Below are 20,296 nucleotides of genomic sequence, written 5' to 3' on the forward strand. Positions count from 1 at the left end.
GTATAATGGAATTCTGGTAAGATTATTGAGTCAAACCTTGTCTTTATAGCATCAGACATAGGAGACTCTGGCATTGACTTTGTTGGTGAATATGAGAATGACACACAGGCCATCACCGTTCCAGAAAGTACTTTTAACGTAAGTGTTGCAGATACTGATAACCTTCAAACATAACTATCTATCATCACACTACACATCATGAGAATTTACGCACACAACACAAAAGAATTTAAATTTGATGGTTAAAAAGCATTCTGCTCTCTTCTCATTGGTTGCGCCGCTTGGTCCATTGGACGCGCCAATCGCCAACTGTATCTATGGTATTGTGGCAGAAATGTGGGATATTCACATTGAATTTTACTGTGCCATGCATGATTTTACTGGTGGTTAAACAGCCACATCACAACTCAAGCTACGGTCAACTACATGCAAATTTCAGTAGTTGGTACCAAGACCAGTAAAATTTTGCGGTTCTCGATACCAATTCTGGTACAACATTGATAATAATTGAGCATCAAATCAGCATATTACAATGCTTTCTGAAGGATCATGTGACACGAAGACTGGAGTAATGGCTGATGAAAATTCTGCTTTGCATCACAGAAATAAATATATATTAAAGTATATTAAAATAGAAAAACATTATTTTAAATTGTAGTAATATTTTACAATATTAAATTTTTTCTGCATTTTTGAACAAATCAACGCAGGCTTGATGAGCATAAGTGACTTTAAAAACATTTTTAAAAAAACTTTTATTTTGGTTTGGTGTTGTGATGTGATGTCATAAGGCTGCGCCACTCTCCTGTGATTCGGCTGAAGAAAGGTTTGTGTTCACAATTATTATATCTCAGTTTGTTAAGTCTTATAGTTTCATTTATGTTAGACTGTTATGTTCGAATGCAAATTAAAAAAGAGAGAACGGTTTGTGTTTTATAGCGATTTAAGTGTTTTTAGATCGATACAAATCCTGCAGACTGTTTTATAACTTTATTAGAGCTATCACCGAATGTTACGTTTTTATGTTTGACCATTAACGAACCATTAAGCATGCGAGTACAGCGCAAAAATGATAGAGAAACTGAGGTTTTGGAAACTCAAATCAATTGAACCAAATGATTCAGTGATTCGAATCACCGCGTCTAACGAACACAAACGTGTGAAGCTTGTTTTTACTTTCGCCTGACTGCGCGCGCTTCTCCCCAAGCGGACGAAGCGTTTATACTTGACGCGCTCGATCATGTACTCAGATTGCGTGGACGATTTCCAGCCAAAAACCTCACCAAAACCCGCCCACTCCAACAAAAAACCGCCCATAACTTTAACTGTCAAAATAATGTGATAGAATTTTATTGCCATGTCAATCAAGGTTGATATAGGTAATTTTTAACTCTTTAAAACAAAATAATGTTGACAAAATATTATAAAAATAGATACATTTCCCAGGAAAACTGATCAAATCAGAGCAAATACATTACTAAAATGTCCCGATTGTCAAAACAGCCATCAAGAAATTAACCAATGAATTTAACCCTCAAAAAACATAATTTTCAATGTCAACAATCAGAACAAGCTAAGTTAAATGCAAAAAGTTCCCGATATAAGTGATCGGAACAAGAAATGTAATTAGCAGGTGTTTCACATTCGTTCATGCACACACCATGACATTCAAACTAGTGTCATTCATTGATATATACTATACAATAATCTGACAAAGTAAAATTAACAACAATAATATGCTTGCTTACCTTTGTGTTGCACTTAAACTTAAAGGAACACTCCACTTTTTTTGAAAATAGACTAATTTTCCAACTCCTCTAGAGTTAAACAGTTGAGTTTTACAGTTTTCGAATCCATTCAGCTGATCTCCGGGTCTGGCAGTAACACTTTTAGCATAGCTTAGCATAGTTCATTAAATCTGATTAGACCGTTAGCATCTCTCTCAAAAATGACCAAAGAGTTTTGATATTTTTCCTATTTAAAACTTGACTCTTCTGTAGTTACATCATGTACTAAGACGGAAAATGAAAAGTTGTGATTTTCTAGGCCTATATGGCTAGGAACTATACTCTCATTCTGGTGTAATAATCAAAGGAACTTTGTTGCGCTGCGTAATATCACTTGAGCCTGCTGCACCCATGGTACGGCAGCAAAGTTCCTTGATTATTACGCCGGAATAAGAGTATAGTTCCTAGCCATATCGGCCTAGAAAATCTCAACTTTTCATTTTCCATCGGTCTTAGTACACAATGTAACTACAGAAGAGTCAAGTTTTAAATAGGAAAAATATTGAAACTCTTTGGTCATTTTTGAGCGAAGATGCTAACGGTCTAATCAGATTCAATGAACTATGCTAAGCTATGCTAAAAGTACCGGCAGACCCAGAGATCGGCTGAATGGATTCGAAAACTCAGCTGTTTAATTCTAGGGGAGTTGGAAAATGAGCCTATTTTCAAAAAAAGTGGCGTGTTCCTTTAAAACAGAACTACAGCACGCCATGTCACATTTTTGGCTAATGTTTAAGTAATTAACTCTCACTCTAACTGACTACAAAACTAGGGAGCTGATTGAGACACAGAGATTTAGTGTGGATTTATTTTTCTTCCTCTCAATTATTCTTATCTTAAACATGACAGACGTGAACCAACGTGTCCAAACACGCACAAAAAACTCCTGGTGAAGCAACGAGATCCACGTGTCATAAAGATGGCATTTATTAAAGTGGAGAGTGAAGATATGAAGATTGAAGAAGCATTCGAAGTGAAACAAGAAGATACCGAGACACAAACAGGTTGGTTTAATTCTCAAAGGTAAACTCGGTCATTTGATCCTTATTCAAATATCCAGGTCTACAAAACTGACTGATATTTTTGAAGAATGTCATACGAGTCGTCCTAATTAAAGAACTATTATTTGACATGGAGTAAGTCACCTCATGTGGACGGACATGTTGAGATCACATGACTAGACAAAGGCTGCATTTACACAGCATGGTTCAAGTGACCCAATTTTTTCCTCCCATGCGGTACAGACATACCTATAACAAATGAAACATCTCTAGTTGACTAGCAGAGTATTAATTTCGTTAGTTTGCGTTAAATGCATCATTGCGTACATAATCACTGACGTAACTGTTGCAATTTAAAAAGGTTTCTGTGTTGATAAATTAAACTGAATGTACTATTGAAATTGATTTGTGACATGTATGCAATTTTTGGTTTGTTTCGTAAAGTGCAGTGTAAAAAGAAGACATTGGATACAGGTCACTTTTGAAAGAAATGTAAGCACGTTGTTCAAAAAATTGGATATAGTCACAATATCTGAATTGATCATCAAGATCTGCTGTGTAAATGTAGTCAAACACTAATTCTGCCTTCAAACCAGAGTATGTGAGCTAGGGGTGTTCGATTCCAGGTTTTTTGGAGTCGACTCCGATTCCCGACTACTCATGGAGTCGACTCCTTGACTCCATTTACTTTTAATCAAATTAAATCAAAATTACTTTGATCCGCTTGGAAGCATTGCCGCGTGACGTCAGACTTAACAACCTAATAGGGTCAGGATTAAAAAAATATAAGACAGCATTTCTTATTACACACAATGTTTTTTTCTCCTACTAAAAGTTTTAAAAAGTACAACACAAAGCACTATACTTTTTATTTATAGTCTTTATTGGCGTTATTTATATCTTGAAATTATGAGTGTCAGTGTTGTTCTATAGAAACTACCGTACGCTAATTTTGAAGACAGAAGTGGAACATCCTTTTTTTGCACTGACATTGCAATTGAGTGCAACAGTTTTATTAACACAATTTTTGTGTTTCGTAAATACATCGAATTGCATTATTTATTTATTTTACAGTCTTAGTCTCATTTCTCATATACATATCAGACAAGACAGAAACGCTGCTGCTCCAAAAGCCTGTTAAAATATAACAGCATCAAAGAAACTTTAGAAATAAACAATGTCACATCACTACCAAAAAGAGGTGAACTCCTCACCTATGTCTAAAATGGCAAATTTGTACATTTTATTATTAATCTTAAGATCACAGATTTTCATGAACATTCTACTGCACATGGAGGGGAGGAGGAGGAGGAGGAGGGAGGGTCTAGCTAGCCTCGGTTTTGTTTGACAACACTTCGAACTCAACAGGAAGTTACATCCACCCAGGATCACTTAGAGCACCCTTAATTATTAATTTACTATTAATAAATGTGTAAAGTTGCATAAAATGGAAATACTCAATAAAGTAGGCTAACTACGTTACCTCAGATGGTTGAATGGTTGTATTCCACAACTGGTAAAATAAAACATATATAAGACGACACAACATTTACTGTAGGTGCCATAAAATTTACTGATGATTTCATGTGTAAAATGTTTTATTGCGCTTCTGATTTGGCAGTGAAATTTGCCGATTTTGGGTGTGTAAGATGTGAAGGATTCTATGGTCCGGTTAGTATATTCACCCCATAATGGCGGCCGTGCTACCGGAGTGCCATCTAGTAACTGTTGCCCAAAAAGTATCAGAGTGTCGCCTCTTGGGTTCTATACACTTTGCCACATCAGCACATCTACAGAGTCGATACTGGGAGTTGATTCCTGTCCTGGAGTCGTTTCCGACACTAGGGCTATTGAGAGTCGACTCCCCATCACTAATGTGAGCAGAGTGATGCAGCAACAATTTCCCCTCCATGCTCTTTGCACACTGATTTAGCATTTTCCTTCAGGTCAGTCCTATATTTATAATAAAAAATCTGTTTAAATGTCCGCTGCGATATCTTGTCCTTTTAACAGTTAAAGGGGTTTTCCCGTGACTGACTGCGCTAGTCAAAGCATTTGTCAGTTGCGTCTTGTTCCATGTTCACAACAATTCAGTCTTTTCAATATAAAAGTCTTCACTACTGACAGACACACTCATAAAGACAGTCTTTGCTGCCATCTAATGGCATAATAATGTAACCTCTGTTGCTGTTCACGGTCAGGGACTATTTTTTCTGGAGGAAAGGAAGGCTTTTAGTGAAAGTTTAATTCATGAAAGTTGCATTGATACATATTTTAGGCTTCAATATTTGTATTGTGTGGTAACCATTTTATAAAAGCAATAAGATACTCAAGGCTAGTGCCGTATCATGAATAAGTGCTCCGCTTCACGTCGTGCTAAACAACGGCCTTCAGCCATGACTTATTCCCAATACAGCACAGCCTCTCATACCTTATTGTTTACGTAAGATTACATTTCATGATGATACTGCAGAACAGTGTATTTACTTAAAAACTGAGAGCCCTGCATAATGGTATTCATGACCATATCGCTGTAGGCAAGAATTCATATTTCTCCTGACCTGTTTCATTCACCATATCCTCTATTATCCAACTAAAGCTGTTTTTTCTTCCATATTCCCAGCATGGATCTTAATACTTATATTTGGTTGTTTTGTTGTTGTATGTAGATCCTTCTGACCAAATGAACCCAATATGTATATTATCAAACCTTAAGCCTAAAAATCTCACTCCTTTGACTTGATCTAGCATCATATTATATAGGGGTTGAACTAGAGGCTAAAGTTTGTGAACAAACATTGATGTTGGCTAGATATTGCTTCTACATATCAGCTATTTTTTTTAATCTATCCTTCTGTGTATGGGTTAAATCAGATACAGATAATGTAGCACAGTAAAATTACATTTGAGTCCATAAGTAAGAGAGCCGTTGTGTGTGTGTGTGTTGGAGAATTAATCTTAACTGTGTGGCATCTCTCTACTAATAGTGAAGTGAAATAGTGAATAGTGAAGATAGGGTTTTAGCTTCTTTTTTTTTTTTTAAGCTATTTTATTCATAAATCACAGAACAGCACTGACAGTAAGTTTCTACACTAAAATGTTTCTGTGTGTGCGCTCTGCATGTGATTCTGTCTGTGTGTGTGTTTTACAATGTAGCAGCGCATTAGTTTAGAACAGTGATTTACTTACCTGTACGATAAACTGTTTAAAACCTGCATTCACCCGATCAATATGGAGTATCCAGATGGTATAAACAAACATCTTGTGGAGCGCTTTCTAAATATGCATTTATTTGTCATTTTGTGCAATTAAACTGGGCTTAAACTTGTATTTATCTATTTTCACCTTAGATCTGATGCCGCTGAAAGAGGAGATTCAAGATCTGAATGATGTAAAGGAGGAGAAACATGATGTCATAACTGGGGAAAACAATCTTAGCTGCTCAGAGACTGAAGAGACTTCCTCACAAAAAAGAGCTCAAAAGACACGGGGTAGACGTTATTTCACCTGCTTTCGGTGTGAAAAGAGTTTCAGCCAACGTGAAAACCTTAAAGCTCACATGAAAGTTCACAATGGAGAAAGCCCTTATACCTGCCAACAGTGTGGAAGAGGTTTCACTGGAAAAGGAAACCTTCATATCCACATGAAAACTCACACTGGAGAAAAGCCTTTCACCTGCCAACAGTGTGGAAGAAGTTTCAGTGGAAAAGGAAACCTTAAAGTCCACATGAGAATTCACACTGGAGAAAAGCCTTACATCTGCCCTCAGTGTGGAAAAAGTTTTGCACATCAAGGAACACTTAGTGACCACATAAGAATTCACACTGGAGAAACACCTTTCACATGTGATCAGTGTGGAAAGAGGTTCAAACGTAAATTAAACCTTAAGGGCCACATGAGGATTCACGTGAGAGAGAGCTGTTTTAAATGTCATCAGTGTGGAATGAGTTTCACAGACAGTGATCTCCTTAAGAATCATGTAATAACTCACATTGGAGAGAAGCGTTTCATTTGCCCTCACTGTGGAAGAACTTGCTCGAGCAAATCAAACCTTGAGGTTCACTTGAGAATTCACACTGGAGAGAAGCCTTTTACCTGCCAACAGTGTGGAAAAGGTTTCAAAGAAAAAAGAAATCTTAAAGTACACATGAGGCTTCACACCGGAGAGAAACCTTTCATGTGTCTTCAGTGTGACGTAAGTTTCACATACCGAAGAGACCTGAAAGTTCATTTGAAAGTTCATGCTGGAAATAGCGTTATGATTGGTCTACCATTTCCAGAACGTGTCAGAAAGAAAACGCCGTTTATGTGAATCTCAGCTCCAGAGGCTTCCTAAATCCTCAGCAATTGTACACACTGTAAGGACAGTAATGATGGCGATATCAATTCAAACAAGAGCCTGATGATGAAACATTGGAAGAGAACTAATTATTCAACCCAAACCTCCATTGCAAGGACGACTTGAGCAGGACATTTCTCAGTGACAAGTTTTTACTCAGTCTGTCATACATTGAGATGTTGCAACTGTAATTCCTCTACATCAGCATTAACAAGTTATGTATATCAACAAACCGATGTATATTTCTATTTCATTGAGGTCAATAATGGTGCATATGTCAGCTGAGCAATAACGTGAATGACCGATGTAACATTAAAGTTTGTAAAACAAACCTTGCTTCGTCCTTTATCATTACTCAAAGTAGTAAGAACGACAGAAAATCTGCATTAACTGGCACAACTTTTGGTAATAGTGGCCCACAGCTGTTCAGCAGAACTATTTCAGTAAGACAGTAACAACCTGAGTTAGCCGGTTAGCTGGAGACCTGCACAATATAAAACACAAATCTATGTATTTTGAACACCCAATAGAATATATATATATATATATATATATATATATATATATATATATATATATATATATATATATATATATATCAGTAATTAATTATACTTACAGGTTGTCATACAGAGGAGCAAGTTGGTTAAGACTTTGCAAATCCCCCATTGACCTCACAGAGATTTGAGAAGCAATACTTAGTAAAATGTCGAGAACACAACTAAAGGTTATGCTGCTGTTGTATCGCTGTGGTAACCACTGACTCTTCACATCCTCATCCTTTGGAAGTGTATATAAAGAGAATTTGCTTTCGCATCACAGTAAATAGCATCTTCTTGACATGTACACAGCACAAACCAGCAGTGTTTGATGACGGGTCAAAGTAGATGTTGTTCGCAGGCAGTTTCGGCAGTTCAGAATTGACTCTTTCTTCTGGGAGACAATAACTTTGCAGACTTTTTACATTCTCAAACAGCTGCATTACACACTGTATAAAAGGTAATATTTGAAAAGGTATAATAGGGAAACTATCATGTTCTGTTTGAAAAACAAATTTTTGCATTGAAAGTTAATCATATAACCATAGATCTCTTAGACAATTCTTATAGTTCTTTGCCACTCGTATGATAAAGCAGGGGATGGAAGGCCTCTCCCATGAAAACAACCGGAGAATGGGGAGACAGTTGAGGACGGCAGCCCCAGGTATCTTCGCCGACATCGTCTCCGTGAGTAGGGCCCACCAGCGGCTCATTGGCGGCAGTAGGCCTTGCTCCTGTAATAGAATGTGCGTAGACCCTCCTGGCTCTCAGAATATGCACCAACAGGTCCACGCAGTTTGTGCAGCCAGAGTCCAGGAAGGCTGCCTCAGCATGGGCCAGGCCTAGGGTGGGGGTGGATGCTATACCGGTATGAAAGTGACTACCGGTATTATGTTGTGCCATGATATAGATTTTGCTATACCGTGGATACAGTTAAATATTCATGATTTTTAATTTTGCTCTTTACAACTTTTAACACTACTAATGACGATACAGAGGCTGAACGTTTAACTTTTTGTCCTCTACAGTGTCCGACGCCTTTCTACACAGGCATTAGTAATCAAACACAGAGCATTATAACAGTCCAAATTAATAGAGCACAAACCATCTACTCAAAAACACAACATCAACAAACAAGCGTGCATATAGGCAACCAGGGGTGGGAGAAAAAATCGATACAGAGATGCAACAATTCTGGATCGATTCTGAGCTTAGTTTTTAACCACAGATGCGCGATGACGCTGCGTGTGCTTGGTGCGTGTCCACTGGCACGGAGCAGAGCGAATGTTTTTAATTGATTCCTACTGAAGTTGAGCTTGAAGCTCAGAGAGTTCAGAAAAGCTGAAGGAAATTCATTGCACAATGTATGAAAGATGTTTTGCTTCATGTTATGCTTGCAGTTTGCGGTCTGGCCTGCTGGTAGGCCTATTTTCCTCACTAATGCTCTACAAAGGCATTTATGTTGTTTTGAATGCCATGGGCTTATATATTAAAAATATGAAATGCACTGACAGAAGGCTGCTTTCGATTTCAAATTCTCACTTGCGCTTTGTGAAGAGTGTTCACGCATGCGTCTATGTGCGACCAGTGCTTAAAGGTACTTGCTTCTAAAAATGCTTTTATGACGCAAAATTAATATAAACACAGTCAGTTATGTCTTAAAGTATTAAACAGACAGGACAGAAACTTCTTATATTTCAAAAGAGATATGTGCATTAGTCTGGATTCAGCTTATTAGATCCTGCTATATTATCATAATAATCAAACAACCATAAAGCTGAGAAAGTGAAAAATCACTCAAAGCTCTTGAATGGAAAATGTTCTGAAAGCACTCTTTGTTTATTGCTTGAAATGTTTCATTGTTCCTCTTTATTATTTACTAGGCTACTTGCTTTTATGTTTTAAAACTTTATATATGTCCCTGTATAAAAATTTCTTAAAGGAACACTCATTTTCCAACTGCCCTATAGTTAAACAGTTGAGTTTTTGGTCAAAACATTTTGGTCATTTTTGAGCGAGATGTTAACGGTCTAATCAGATTCAATGAACTATGCTAAGCTATGCTAAAAGTGGTACTGGCCAGACCCAGAGATCGGCTGAATGGATTCGAAAATGATAAAACTCAACTGTTTACCTCTAGGGGAGTTTGAAAATGAGCCTATTTTCAAAAAAAGCTGAAAAATGATCAAAAATGAGGATTTACTGGAGTGTTCCTTTAACATACAGTTGTATTAATGTCAACGAGGTAGTGATGTATCGTTCTTGAACGATTCGTTCATTTTGAACTAATCTTTAATGTGACTCTGGAAGAACGAGTCGTTTTAGGGGATGATTCGTTCAGTCACGCATGCGCAATATTTTATAGGTTCTGTTTGGTGAAAATCGGAGCAACTGCTAGTAGTAGTTCAAAAAGTAGGTTTTTAAAGAAAAACAATATGGCTGGACAGGACGTTTAGCTGACTATGGCAAATTTGCAGTCTATGTTCTCAGCATAACCCAATGCAGTCTGAGCTGGAAAATTGGTTATATAGAGAATTGTTATTAGCATTAGTTCATTTCTGTTATAACTTTTGACCACAAGGTGGCGCTGGTCCGAAACTTCTCAGAGAAGAGCATTGTGCCGATGACCCATACCAAGTTTCGTAATGATACGCTAATGCGTTCGTAAAATACAGCATTTTAGCACAAAATTCAAAATGGCCAACGGCCAAAATGGCCAATGTTGGATATGATTTGACATTTAACGAGACCAAATTTATGTCAAACCCATCAGAAGTATGTAGCCATTTTTTATATCTCCGCACCAGAGGTGGCGCTGCGCCGAATCTTCTTCATGCTTGTCATGACATGTAAAAAGTTTGGTCTGATACATATTACTTCGTTCGTGTGTTTTTCGAAAACGGTTTGAGCAATCGACTTGAATTCCATAACTTTTTGTCAGCATGGTCTGAAGATGATCTGGTTCAATTTTCGTGAAAATCGGATTAGAGGAGTTCGAAAAAGTAGGTTTTTCAGAAGGCGGAAAAATTTTCATGACGGAAAATGACGTCATAGGGTACAATCGGAGGAAAAAAGAATTTTGTTTCTAGCCCTTATGGTTCAAAAGTTATTAGCATAAACATAAGTGCATATGGTGGCGCTAGAGGGATTGAGTTAGAGACTCCAAATTTGCTATGGACAAAGGTCCTTCTGTCCTCTAAGTGTGCTGCTTAGGGCTGCCATAGACTTCAAGAGCGGAAAAGAATAATAATAAGCAAACGCCAACAATAACAATAGGTGCCTAAGCACCTTCGGTGCTTGGCCCCTAATTAACCATATATGGTGAATTAATTACAACGAATTGTATTATACTGGTTTAATAATTATTTAGAGAAACTGTTTGTTTGTCCGGCAAACTATAGCAAACTCGGCCACGAGAAAGACTTTTATTCTAGCTTGCAAGGATATAGGATCGAAACGTTAAAGACCTGGTCTTTGTTGAATGAGCAAGAAAACAAAGAGCATGGATATAATGTATTTAATATATGCAAACTACGACTACAGTAAAAATGAACAAATATATACTAGGCAGGAAAGGAAGGAAAGAGAGAAGGCAAATATAAAGTCCTTGAACTTTTTCATAATCTAAGTATTGTAGGCTTGGATTATTATTGGCTTCTTCCGTTTTCGCGGGATTGTTATATAGCCTAGTGGAAGCGCGTCGCCGTTATGTACAGATAGACAGTCAAAAAGACAAATTAATCAATATTTTATTTATAACAGGGTTTTATTAATTTATAAAATAATAACACACCACAGATCCTTAAGAAACAGTAACAAGAACATAGTGACAGAAATGTCAGAAATAGCTTATGGGTCTGTCACGTGATTAAGGAACAACTCAAAAACCCGAAGACTTGTCAGACAAGAGGTGAGGTGAGCTTATCATAAACTGAAGACCCAGGTAAAGAATGAATTAATCTTTTCTGTCTTATAGCATTGTAGTTTTGTATTGTTTGTAGTGTGATCAATGTTTGCGTAAGTAGTAGATGTGTTGGGGAAGTAACACGTAACATTTTAATTACATTTTGCTAAAATGAATTAAATGACTCAAAAAAAAGATTCGTTCATTTTGCTGAACGAGACTCAAAAGTCTGAGTCGGTAAAATGATCCGAACTTCCCATCGCTACAACGAGGCCCGTGCAGATGCTGCAGAAATTCGCCATCGGATGCGAAGAAGTAAATCCTCAGGTGCAACTTCGACTATGAGCGTGAAGGACGAGATTCTAAAGTAATTGCCACTCTCCTCGCCTTTTATACTGCCAGGTTATGCCGACAATATTTGCATGCAATTTGCATATTGCACAGCAATTGGCCAGTTTTTCTAACTGCTGTTAGCCAATAATATTCAAGAATTTGGAAAGCAGTATTTTATGTAGTGTTTAAGTGTCCTCTCTTGAAAGAGAACGCATTTTTGTATTGTGGTACTGAGCAAACATTTGAAATTGAACTAATCCTTTAATTTGAATCACAATCACATTTCTCTAGCTGACTATCCCACTGCCAGAACAAAGTTGCGTAAAGCTGAAGTGACCTCAAATCTACAGATGGATCCAGAACCGCACCACAGACAGCTTGGCCCAAAACACATTGCAGTTCCAGCTTGAGTAAATGCATTTACCAATATAAACCACAAATGTCTTGGTGATTTAAACTAGTTGAAGCCAGATGAACCAGCGCTGACATTCTCAACAACAGGGGAAAAACAGAAGTAACATTGTGCCACAACTAACCAGTTTGATGGCTTTTCAATCCAGAAATTGTCTATATTTACCATGAATTTACTGCAGTAGCATCAACTGTATCCATGGTATTGTGCCAGAAATGTGGGATATTCAACCCATTTGGGTTGCCCATGCAGGGCCCAAGTGACAGTCCATAAAAAACTCACATGGGCCCACATGGAAATTTTGGCTGGGTTTGTACACGTACTATACAGTGTGAATTTAGTAAAGTTTTTTTTTCTTTTTTTTTTTCCCAAGGGTGCTTTGGTGTGTATAAATGTTATGAAATATATGGATTCCTTATATCATTTGGTTAGTTGGTGTCCTTGTGGAGTCTCAGATTTTTGGAAAGACACCTAAACTTTGGAACAGTCTTCCTAGCATTGTTCAGGAAGCACACTCTGTCAGTTTAAATCTAGACTAAAAACACATCTCTTTAACCTGGCATACACAAATCACACAAATCTACTTCTATAATTCAAATCATGTAAATTGTTAGGCTGCATAGATTACGTCAGCTGGAACCGGGAACACTTCCCATCACACCTGATGTACTCGCTACATCATAAGAAGAATGGCGTCTACACTAATATTAGTCTCTCTCTGTTTATCCCGAGGTTCGCCGTAGTCTGCCAGATCCAGGCCGTATCCAGATGAGATGAAGGACGTGTCTAGACACGACGACAAGGCAGCCCTGAAGTGTCAACTAAACTATCCCCTGCGAAGGCCTCCTTCCCTTTCCTTTCCCTATGCATAGATAAAACTGTTATCAAAATGATTCCAGTTTGCATGGATCAGCAGAAATGACTAATAATTCTGTATTATGTGGGCCATATAAGTAATTTGGCAATGTCACTTTGTAAAGAAAGACTAAGCGTCTGCACACAAACGCATTCAAATGCGCAAACCTACAGACTAAACACATAAATGAGCGAACAAGAATGCATTAAAAGTCTTTTTTTTTTTACTTAGTTAAAAAGGTGTCATTTAAGTAGCCCCTAAGTTAATAATTAACAATTTTTAAAACGGAAGTGATTCAATCAAAAACGTTACTTTAGCTTCGTTAATAACATTTCCTACAGCTGCTTGTAAAGCCAAAATGAATTTGTCCATTAATTTTTTTCTATTATCACTGTGAAACTGAGTGAGCATAAGTTACTTCAAAAACATTATAATAGTAATGTATCCAAACTTTTGACCAATAGACTTTTATTTTGGTTTGGTGTTGTGACGTCATAAGGCTGCGCCACTCTCCTGCATTCTCTGTGATTCAGGCTGAAGAAAGGTTTGTGTTTACCGATTCTTATGTCTCAGTTTAAGATCTTACTAGTTTAATTTATGCTAGCCTGTTATGTTAATGTTCGAATGCAAATTTAAAAAAGAGAGAGAGAGAATGGTGTGTGTTTTATATCGCTTTAAGTGTTTAGATCGATACAAACCCTTGCATATAACTTTATAAGAGCTATGAGATGAGTTCTATATCAATGAATGTTATGTTGTTATGTTTAACCATTAACGAACAGTTAAGCATGCGAGTACAGCGCAATAGTGATGGAGAAACTGAGGTTTTGGAAACTCAAATCAATTGAACCAAATGATTCAGTGATTCGAATCACCGCGTCTAACGAACACAAACGTGTGAAGCTTGTTTATACTTTCGCCTGAAAGCGCAACGCGATCCTTTTTTGTTTGTTTGTTTTTTTGTTATACACTTGACCAAACCCACGCTACCAAAGAATCATATAAAATCCAGTAAACCTTGAAATCATTACATGTGACATTAGAACAAAATATATGGATATGAGGAACATATAAAACTAAACGTCTTACAGTATCTTAAATGTTTTCTAATTTCATTAAACATTTCTTATTTAATGTTAATAAACATTTTTATTAAACATGGATTTTTATTGTAATTAAAAAGGCTTATTTCTGCTATTGTAGACTTATTTTGTAAATGTACACAATTAATTTGGACAAGCGCAAGCGGTGCTGGTAAGATGCCAGTACAGAATCGGCTTTAAGTTGTGCATCTTCGAATGCGGAGCTGAGCACAAAGTTACAAAAATGGCCATGCACACCGGCAGGTGAAATAGGGTCTCTCGCACTCAACGCACATGACCACACACACCGCACTTACATTATTTCACATTTTTGGCTAATGTTCAATTAACTCTCACTTCGGACTGACTCCCTTACCAGTGCGCTGACTACAGAAGTAGGGAGCTGATTGAGATTTAGTGTGAATTTATTTTTCTTTCCTCTTAATTATTTTCATCTTTAAACATGACAGACGTGAACCAACGTGTCCAAACACACTAAAAAGCTCCTGGTGAAGCAACGAGATCCACGTGTATAAAGATGGCGTTTATTAAAGTGGAGATTGAAGATGTGAAGATTGAAGAAGCATTCGGAGAAAAACAAGAAGATACTGAGACACAAACAGGTTGGTTTCATTCTCAAAGCTCATTTGATCTATATATTCAAATATCCAGCTCTACAAAGACTGATATTTTAGATGAATGTCATATAAGTGTCATAATTAAAGCACTTTTTTGACATGGAGTAAGTCACATCATGTGGACAGACATGTTGAGATTACATGACCAGACACTAATGCTGCCTTCAAACCCGATTATCTGAGCAGAGTGAAGCAGCAACAATTTTCCTCCGCGCCCTAAGCATTCAATACTCACTCCAGTTCCGCTTCGGATTCACCATGGCCACGTTTCACACAGCAGCAGAATACGGTTCAGTCCTGTATTTGAGTCCTCAATACAGTTGCGTTCACACATAGTACGGCTATTTACAGGAGTGACACCGGAGCCACTCCCATCAGTTTTGTGTGAAATTCTAGACTCAAATGTCGTGTTATGTGTGAAATGCTGCAAAGGATGTGAGACACGAGTGCAACAGTTAAAGGTGTCCGGCTATCACATTTTCATTGTTTACATTTACATTAACTCTCGTTGCACGTTCATACAGATAGTATTTGAGACGCTACTGTAAATTGCTGTGTGAACGGGATTTCGAGACTCCTATAAGTAAATGCGGTTGTCAATCCCAAAAACTGACAGTGTGAACATAGCCCTTGCTAACTGATAACAGAAACACCACTCCACCTTTGCTTCCTGATGAAATTGGTGGCTAAAGCATTTCAGTATGATTTGAAATATCACAAAAGTTCTGTTCAAAAAAACACAAGTGGAACACTAGTGTGCATTAAACACTTTCCCATGATGTAATAGACTACGTCATGCTTGTTTATCAGCATGAAAAAGTTACATATTGCTATTTGCAGTGCAAATTTTGTTTGGGAAGGATGGAAATAACAGTACACTTACATAAATTATTTTATCAACGGGTAGCAATATTTCTTACAGATTTCTGCTCATTCTAAATCAGATACTATAGATAAAATAGTACTGTAAGATTACATTTGTTTGAATGCATTAGTGAGAAAGTGACTGCATGTTTGAATAAGTGCTAGGCCTGCCTGTTTTTTTTCAGTTTTTTTCAAGATCTAGTAAATTGAAAGTTGATACACCTGATTCCTCTCAAATCTGCAAGAATTGCATGATTTATAAATCGAAGGAACAAAATAGTAAATCGTGTGCACGACCTAATTTTTTTTCTTGCATGTCATGTGCGGGGCTCCGTACCTGAGAAATACAGCACGGAATTTTATTGTACCTGATGAAATTATATTAGTTAGCTTAGCATGCTAATTTCATGTCATGTTCATCAGTTGCATTTTAGTCTATTGTGGCTCTTCAGCTTATCAGGTTAACCATAAGCTACATTAGTATAATCTGGTTAACATCCTAATAATGTTTTTGTGAGCCCATTCTGACACAGAAAGCTCTCTTTGGCAGCCTGGTGAATGTGCATCAAAAAGTAGCTCAATGTGTAATGCCACAGGTGAGTGACTGCAGTGTTGCCAATTGCGTTCAGCTGAAAGTAGCTAAAACTGGTCGTTAAATGTCGCTAGATGGACATCATATTTGCGAATCCACTTATCTATATATAGATCAGTGGACGAGTTACAGAATCTAGATATGGTTTGTCCAAGAAGTTGCTAGGCTTTTGAAAAAAGTCTCAAAAGGGGCAGAGAAGTCATTAAATCTAGCGACAAAATTGTTAAATTGGCAGCTCTGGTGACGGGTACCTGACCCAGAGATTGTGAGTCCCAGATGGAACGACTTTATAAAATTGTCATTTCAATTTGTTTGTCATCAATGTAAGTGTTGTACTAATCTTTCTTCCTTTTGGATTAGAAATTAGTGTTTTTGTTCATTCTTGCATAAACATTATTCATTTTGAGTTCATTTTCATCTGCTGTACATTGAATTTCCAGCCTGTATTGCTGGTTGCAGCTATATATTGAGTTATAGAGAAAGAGAGATGTGTGTGTAAATTATCTCTTTCTGAGTTTGTCCAGTATCTCTCTAGTAAAGCTGCAGGTTTCAAAAACTTCAAAAACCACAATGTTACTCCCTCATAGGTAAGAAATACAGCAAAACAATCAGGATTAAACTTTGCAGGAAAGTGTATCTCGAAGGCCAAAGTTGAGAACCCCTGCATAATGGTATTCATGACAGTATCACATTTCTTCTGACCTATTTTCTTCACCATATCCTCTATTATCCAACTAAAGCGTGTATATTTCTTGCAGATTTCTGCTAGTTCTAAATCAGATACAAATAATATAGAACAGTAATATTAGATTTGAGTCCATTAGTAAGAGATCCGTTGTGTGTGAATTAATATTATCTGTGTGGTGTCTCTCTGCTAATTGTGAAGCTGTGGGTTTTAGTTCTTTCAAAAATAGAAAGACATGCTAAAACTTTAATTTTTAAGCCATTTTATTGATAAATCACAGAACAGCACTGACAGTAAGTTTCTATACTACTTGATGTTTCTGTGTGTGTGATCTGCATGTGATTCTGTCTGTGTGTGTTTTACAGTGTAACAGCACATTAGTTTAGAACAGTGATTTACTTACCTGTACGAATAAACTGTTTAAAACCTGCATTCACCCAATCAACATTGAGTATCAACAAACATATCTTGTGGAGCGTTCTCAGAGTATGCATTTGTCATTTTGTGTCATTAAACTGGGCTTAAACTTGTATTTTTTTCTGTTTTCACCTTAGATCTGATGCCGCTGAAAGAGGAGATTCAAGATCTGAATGATGTAAAGGAAGAGAAAAATGATGTCATAACTGGAGAAAATGATCTTAGCTGCTCAGAGACTGAAGAGACTTCCTCAAAAAAATGTGCTCAAAAGACGGGGGGTAGACATAATTTCACCTGCTTTCAGTGTGAAAAGAGTTTCAGCCAACATGAAAACCTTGAAGCTCACATGAAAGTTCATGATGGAGAGAGCCCTTACACGTGCCAAGAGTGTGGAAAATGTTTCAATGGAAAAGGAAACCTTAAAGTCCATATGAGAATTCACACTGGAGAAAAGCCTTACACCTGCCCTCACTGTGAAAAGAGTTTTGCACAACAAGGAAACCTTAATGACCACATAAGAATTCACACTGGAGAAATGCCTTTCACATGTGATCAGTGTGGAAAGAGTTTCAGACAAAGAGTCACCCTTAATTCCCACAAGAAGATTCATGTGAGAGAGAGCTGTTTTAAATGTCATCAGTGCGGAATGAGTTTCACAGACAACGATCTCCTTAAGGATCATGCAATAACTCACATTGGAGAGAAGCGTTTCATTTGCCCTCACTGTGGAAGAACTTGCTCGAGCAATTCAAACCTTGAGATTCACATGAGAGTTCACACTGGAGAGAAGCCTTTCACCTGCCAACAGTGTGGAAAAGGTTTCAAAGAAAAAAGAAACCTTAATGTACACATGAGGCTTCACACCGGAGAAAAACCTTTCATGTGTCTTGAGTGTGACGTGAGTTTCACATACCAAAGAGATCTGAAACGTCATTTGAAAGCTCATGCTGGAAATAACGTTGAGATTAGTGTACCGTTTCCACAGCGTGTCAGAAAGAAAAAGGCGTTTATGTGAATCTCAGCTCCAGAGGCTTCCTAAATCCTCAGCGATTGTACACACTATAAGGACAGTAATGATGGCGATATCAATTTAAGCGAGAGCCTGATGATGAAACATTGGAAGAGAACTAGTTATTCAACCCAAACCTCCATTGCAAGGATGACTTGAGCAGGACATTTCTCAGTGACAAGTTTTACTCAGTCTGTCATACATTGAGATGTTGCAGCTGTAATTTCTCTACTTCTGCATTAACACGTTATGTATATCAACAAACCCATGTATATTTCTATTTTATTGAGGTCCACATGTGGGAACTGTATCATTAACTATGATACAGCACTAATGTGAATAACTGATGTGACATTAAAATTTGTAAAACAAACCTTGCTCCATCCTTTATCTTTACTCAAAGTAGTAAGAACAACAGGAAATCTGCATTAACTGCACAACTTTTGGAAATAGTGGCCCACAGCTGATTAGCAGAAGTATTTCAGTTAGACAGTAATAACGTGTTAGCTGGAGACCTACACAATATAAAACACATCTACATATTTTTAACACCCACTACAAAAACAAATTTTTATGAGCAGAATTGTCACATTGAAAGTTAATCATATAACCATAGATCTCAGACAATTCTTATAGTCCTTTTCCACTCATATGATAAAGCAACCAAACATTTTTATGCTCAGTGCATGTCAGAGCCCAAACCAAGCCATAAAGTCCAAGGAATTGTCTGTAGACCTCTTAGACAGGATTGTATCGAGGCACAGATCTGGGGAAGGGTACAGAAAAATTTCTGCAGCATTGAAGGTCCAAATGAGCACAGTGGGAAGGGCATCTGTACCTGATCTCTGCAGAAGCATTCAATTGCACCAAGTCTGGCTAGACAGACAGAAGCACATAGCCAACGCCAGTTAGGCCCCACCCCCTTACCTGAGAGCACATATTCATCAGTTGTCAATGGGCAAAACCATTTCTTGACCAAACATAACTTTATATGGGGTAAAACCTGTACTGGAATGGACGCTACTCCTATATGCCATCATCACATTGGGCAGCAGGACATTCCAGTTCTGCTGATTATCATTTACATAAAAAGACAGCATAGAGAGCAAAGTACGGTTAAACCTCTCGATCATACCATCTGACTGAGGCTGGTATGGAGATGTCCTTGTCTTATTAATCTCCAACAACCGGCACAGTTCCCCAAACAAATTTGATTCAAAGTTCCTACCTTGGTCAGAATGCAGACTTCTAGGGGTTCCATAACGGGTAACCCACTCCTCTACCAAAATTCTGGCTACTGTTTTTGCCTCCTGGTTGGGGAGTGGATATGCCTCTGTCCACTTTGAAAAGTAATCCCACACCACCAAGACATATTTGTTTTTAAAAGTAGTCTCTGGAAGGGGACCTAGTATGTCAAGTGCCACTCGCTCAAAAGGGCGAAATGTCACAGAAGGAATAAGGGGGCACGGGGGGCTGGACCGGTCTCCTTATGAACCGCACATTCAGGACATTTCTGACACCAAAGCTTCACATCCCTATGCCACCCCAGCCAATAAAAACGATCTCCCACCTTTCCTTGTAGCTTTTGCACTCCCAAATGAGCTCCAGTAGCTGTATTATGCAACAACCCTAAAATTTCTGGTACCATAGACTGAGGAATAATAACTTGGGTCTTAGCACTCAAACCTGGTTTTGAGGGTAGCACCCTCACTAACCTCTGTCCCTGGACCTGTATCTGCTCCCAAACCAAGGCATACTTTTTAAGGGATGGATAAGCATTCATAATCTTCTGTCGGCTCTTTCCCTGATTCTTCAATGATAACAACAAACTCAGCTCT

General features: G+C 37.7%; 1 protein-coding gene across 3 annotated transcripts; it reads left to right on the forward strand.

Annotated features, from left to right (window-relative positions):
* Positions 1 to 770: 770 nt before the first annotated feature.
* Positions 771 to 18,831, forward strand: LOC125245848 (gastrula zinc finger protein XlCGF8.2DB-like). Of its 3 annotated transcripts, XR_007179614.1 has the most exons (4): positions 771 to 826; positions 2,637 to 2,791; positions 6,139 to 7,385; positions 18,749 to 18,831. XR_007179614.1 is itself a non-coding variant. In XM_048156640.1 (3 exons), exons 2-3 carry the CDS (start codon positions 2,707 to 2,709, stop codon positions 7,098 to 7,100), a joined length of 1,047 nt encoding a protein of 348 aa, XP_048012597.1. In that variant the 5' UTR covers positions 771 to 826; positions 2,637 to 2,706; the 3' UTR covers positions 7,101 to 7,458. The 3 variants fall into 3 exon arrangements, 2 of the variants coding, with proteins under 2 accessions (XP_048012597.1, XP_048012598.1); XM_048156640.1 differs by lacking the exon at positions 18,749 to 18,831 and having other exon boundaries at positions 6,139 to 7,458; XM_048156641.1 differs by lacking the exons at positions 2,637 to 2,791; positions 6,139 to 7,385 and adding an exon at positions 14,724 to 14,876 and having other exon boundaries at positions 806 to 826; positions 17,587 to 18,831.
* Positions 18,832 to 20,296: the final 1,465 nt, after the last annotated feature.

Source organism: Megalobrama amblycephala, linkage group LG14 (genome assembly GCF_018812025.1).
Source record: "Megalobrama amblycephala isolate DHTTF-2021 linkage group LG14, ASM1881202v1, whole genome shotgun sequence".
Classification (NCBI taxonomy): domain Eukaryota; kingdom Metazoa; phylum Chordata; class Actinopteri; order Cypriniformes; family Xenocyprididae; genus Megalobrama; species Megalobrama amblycephala.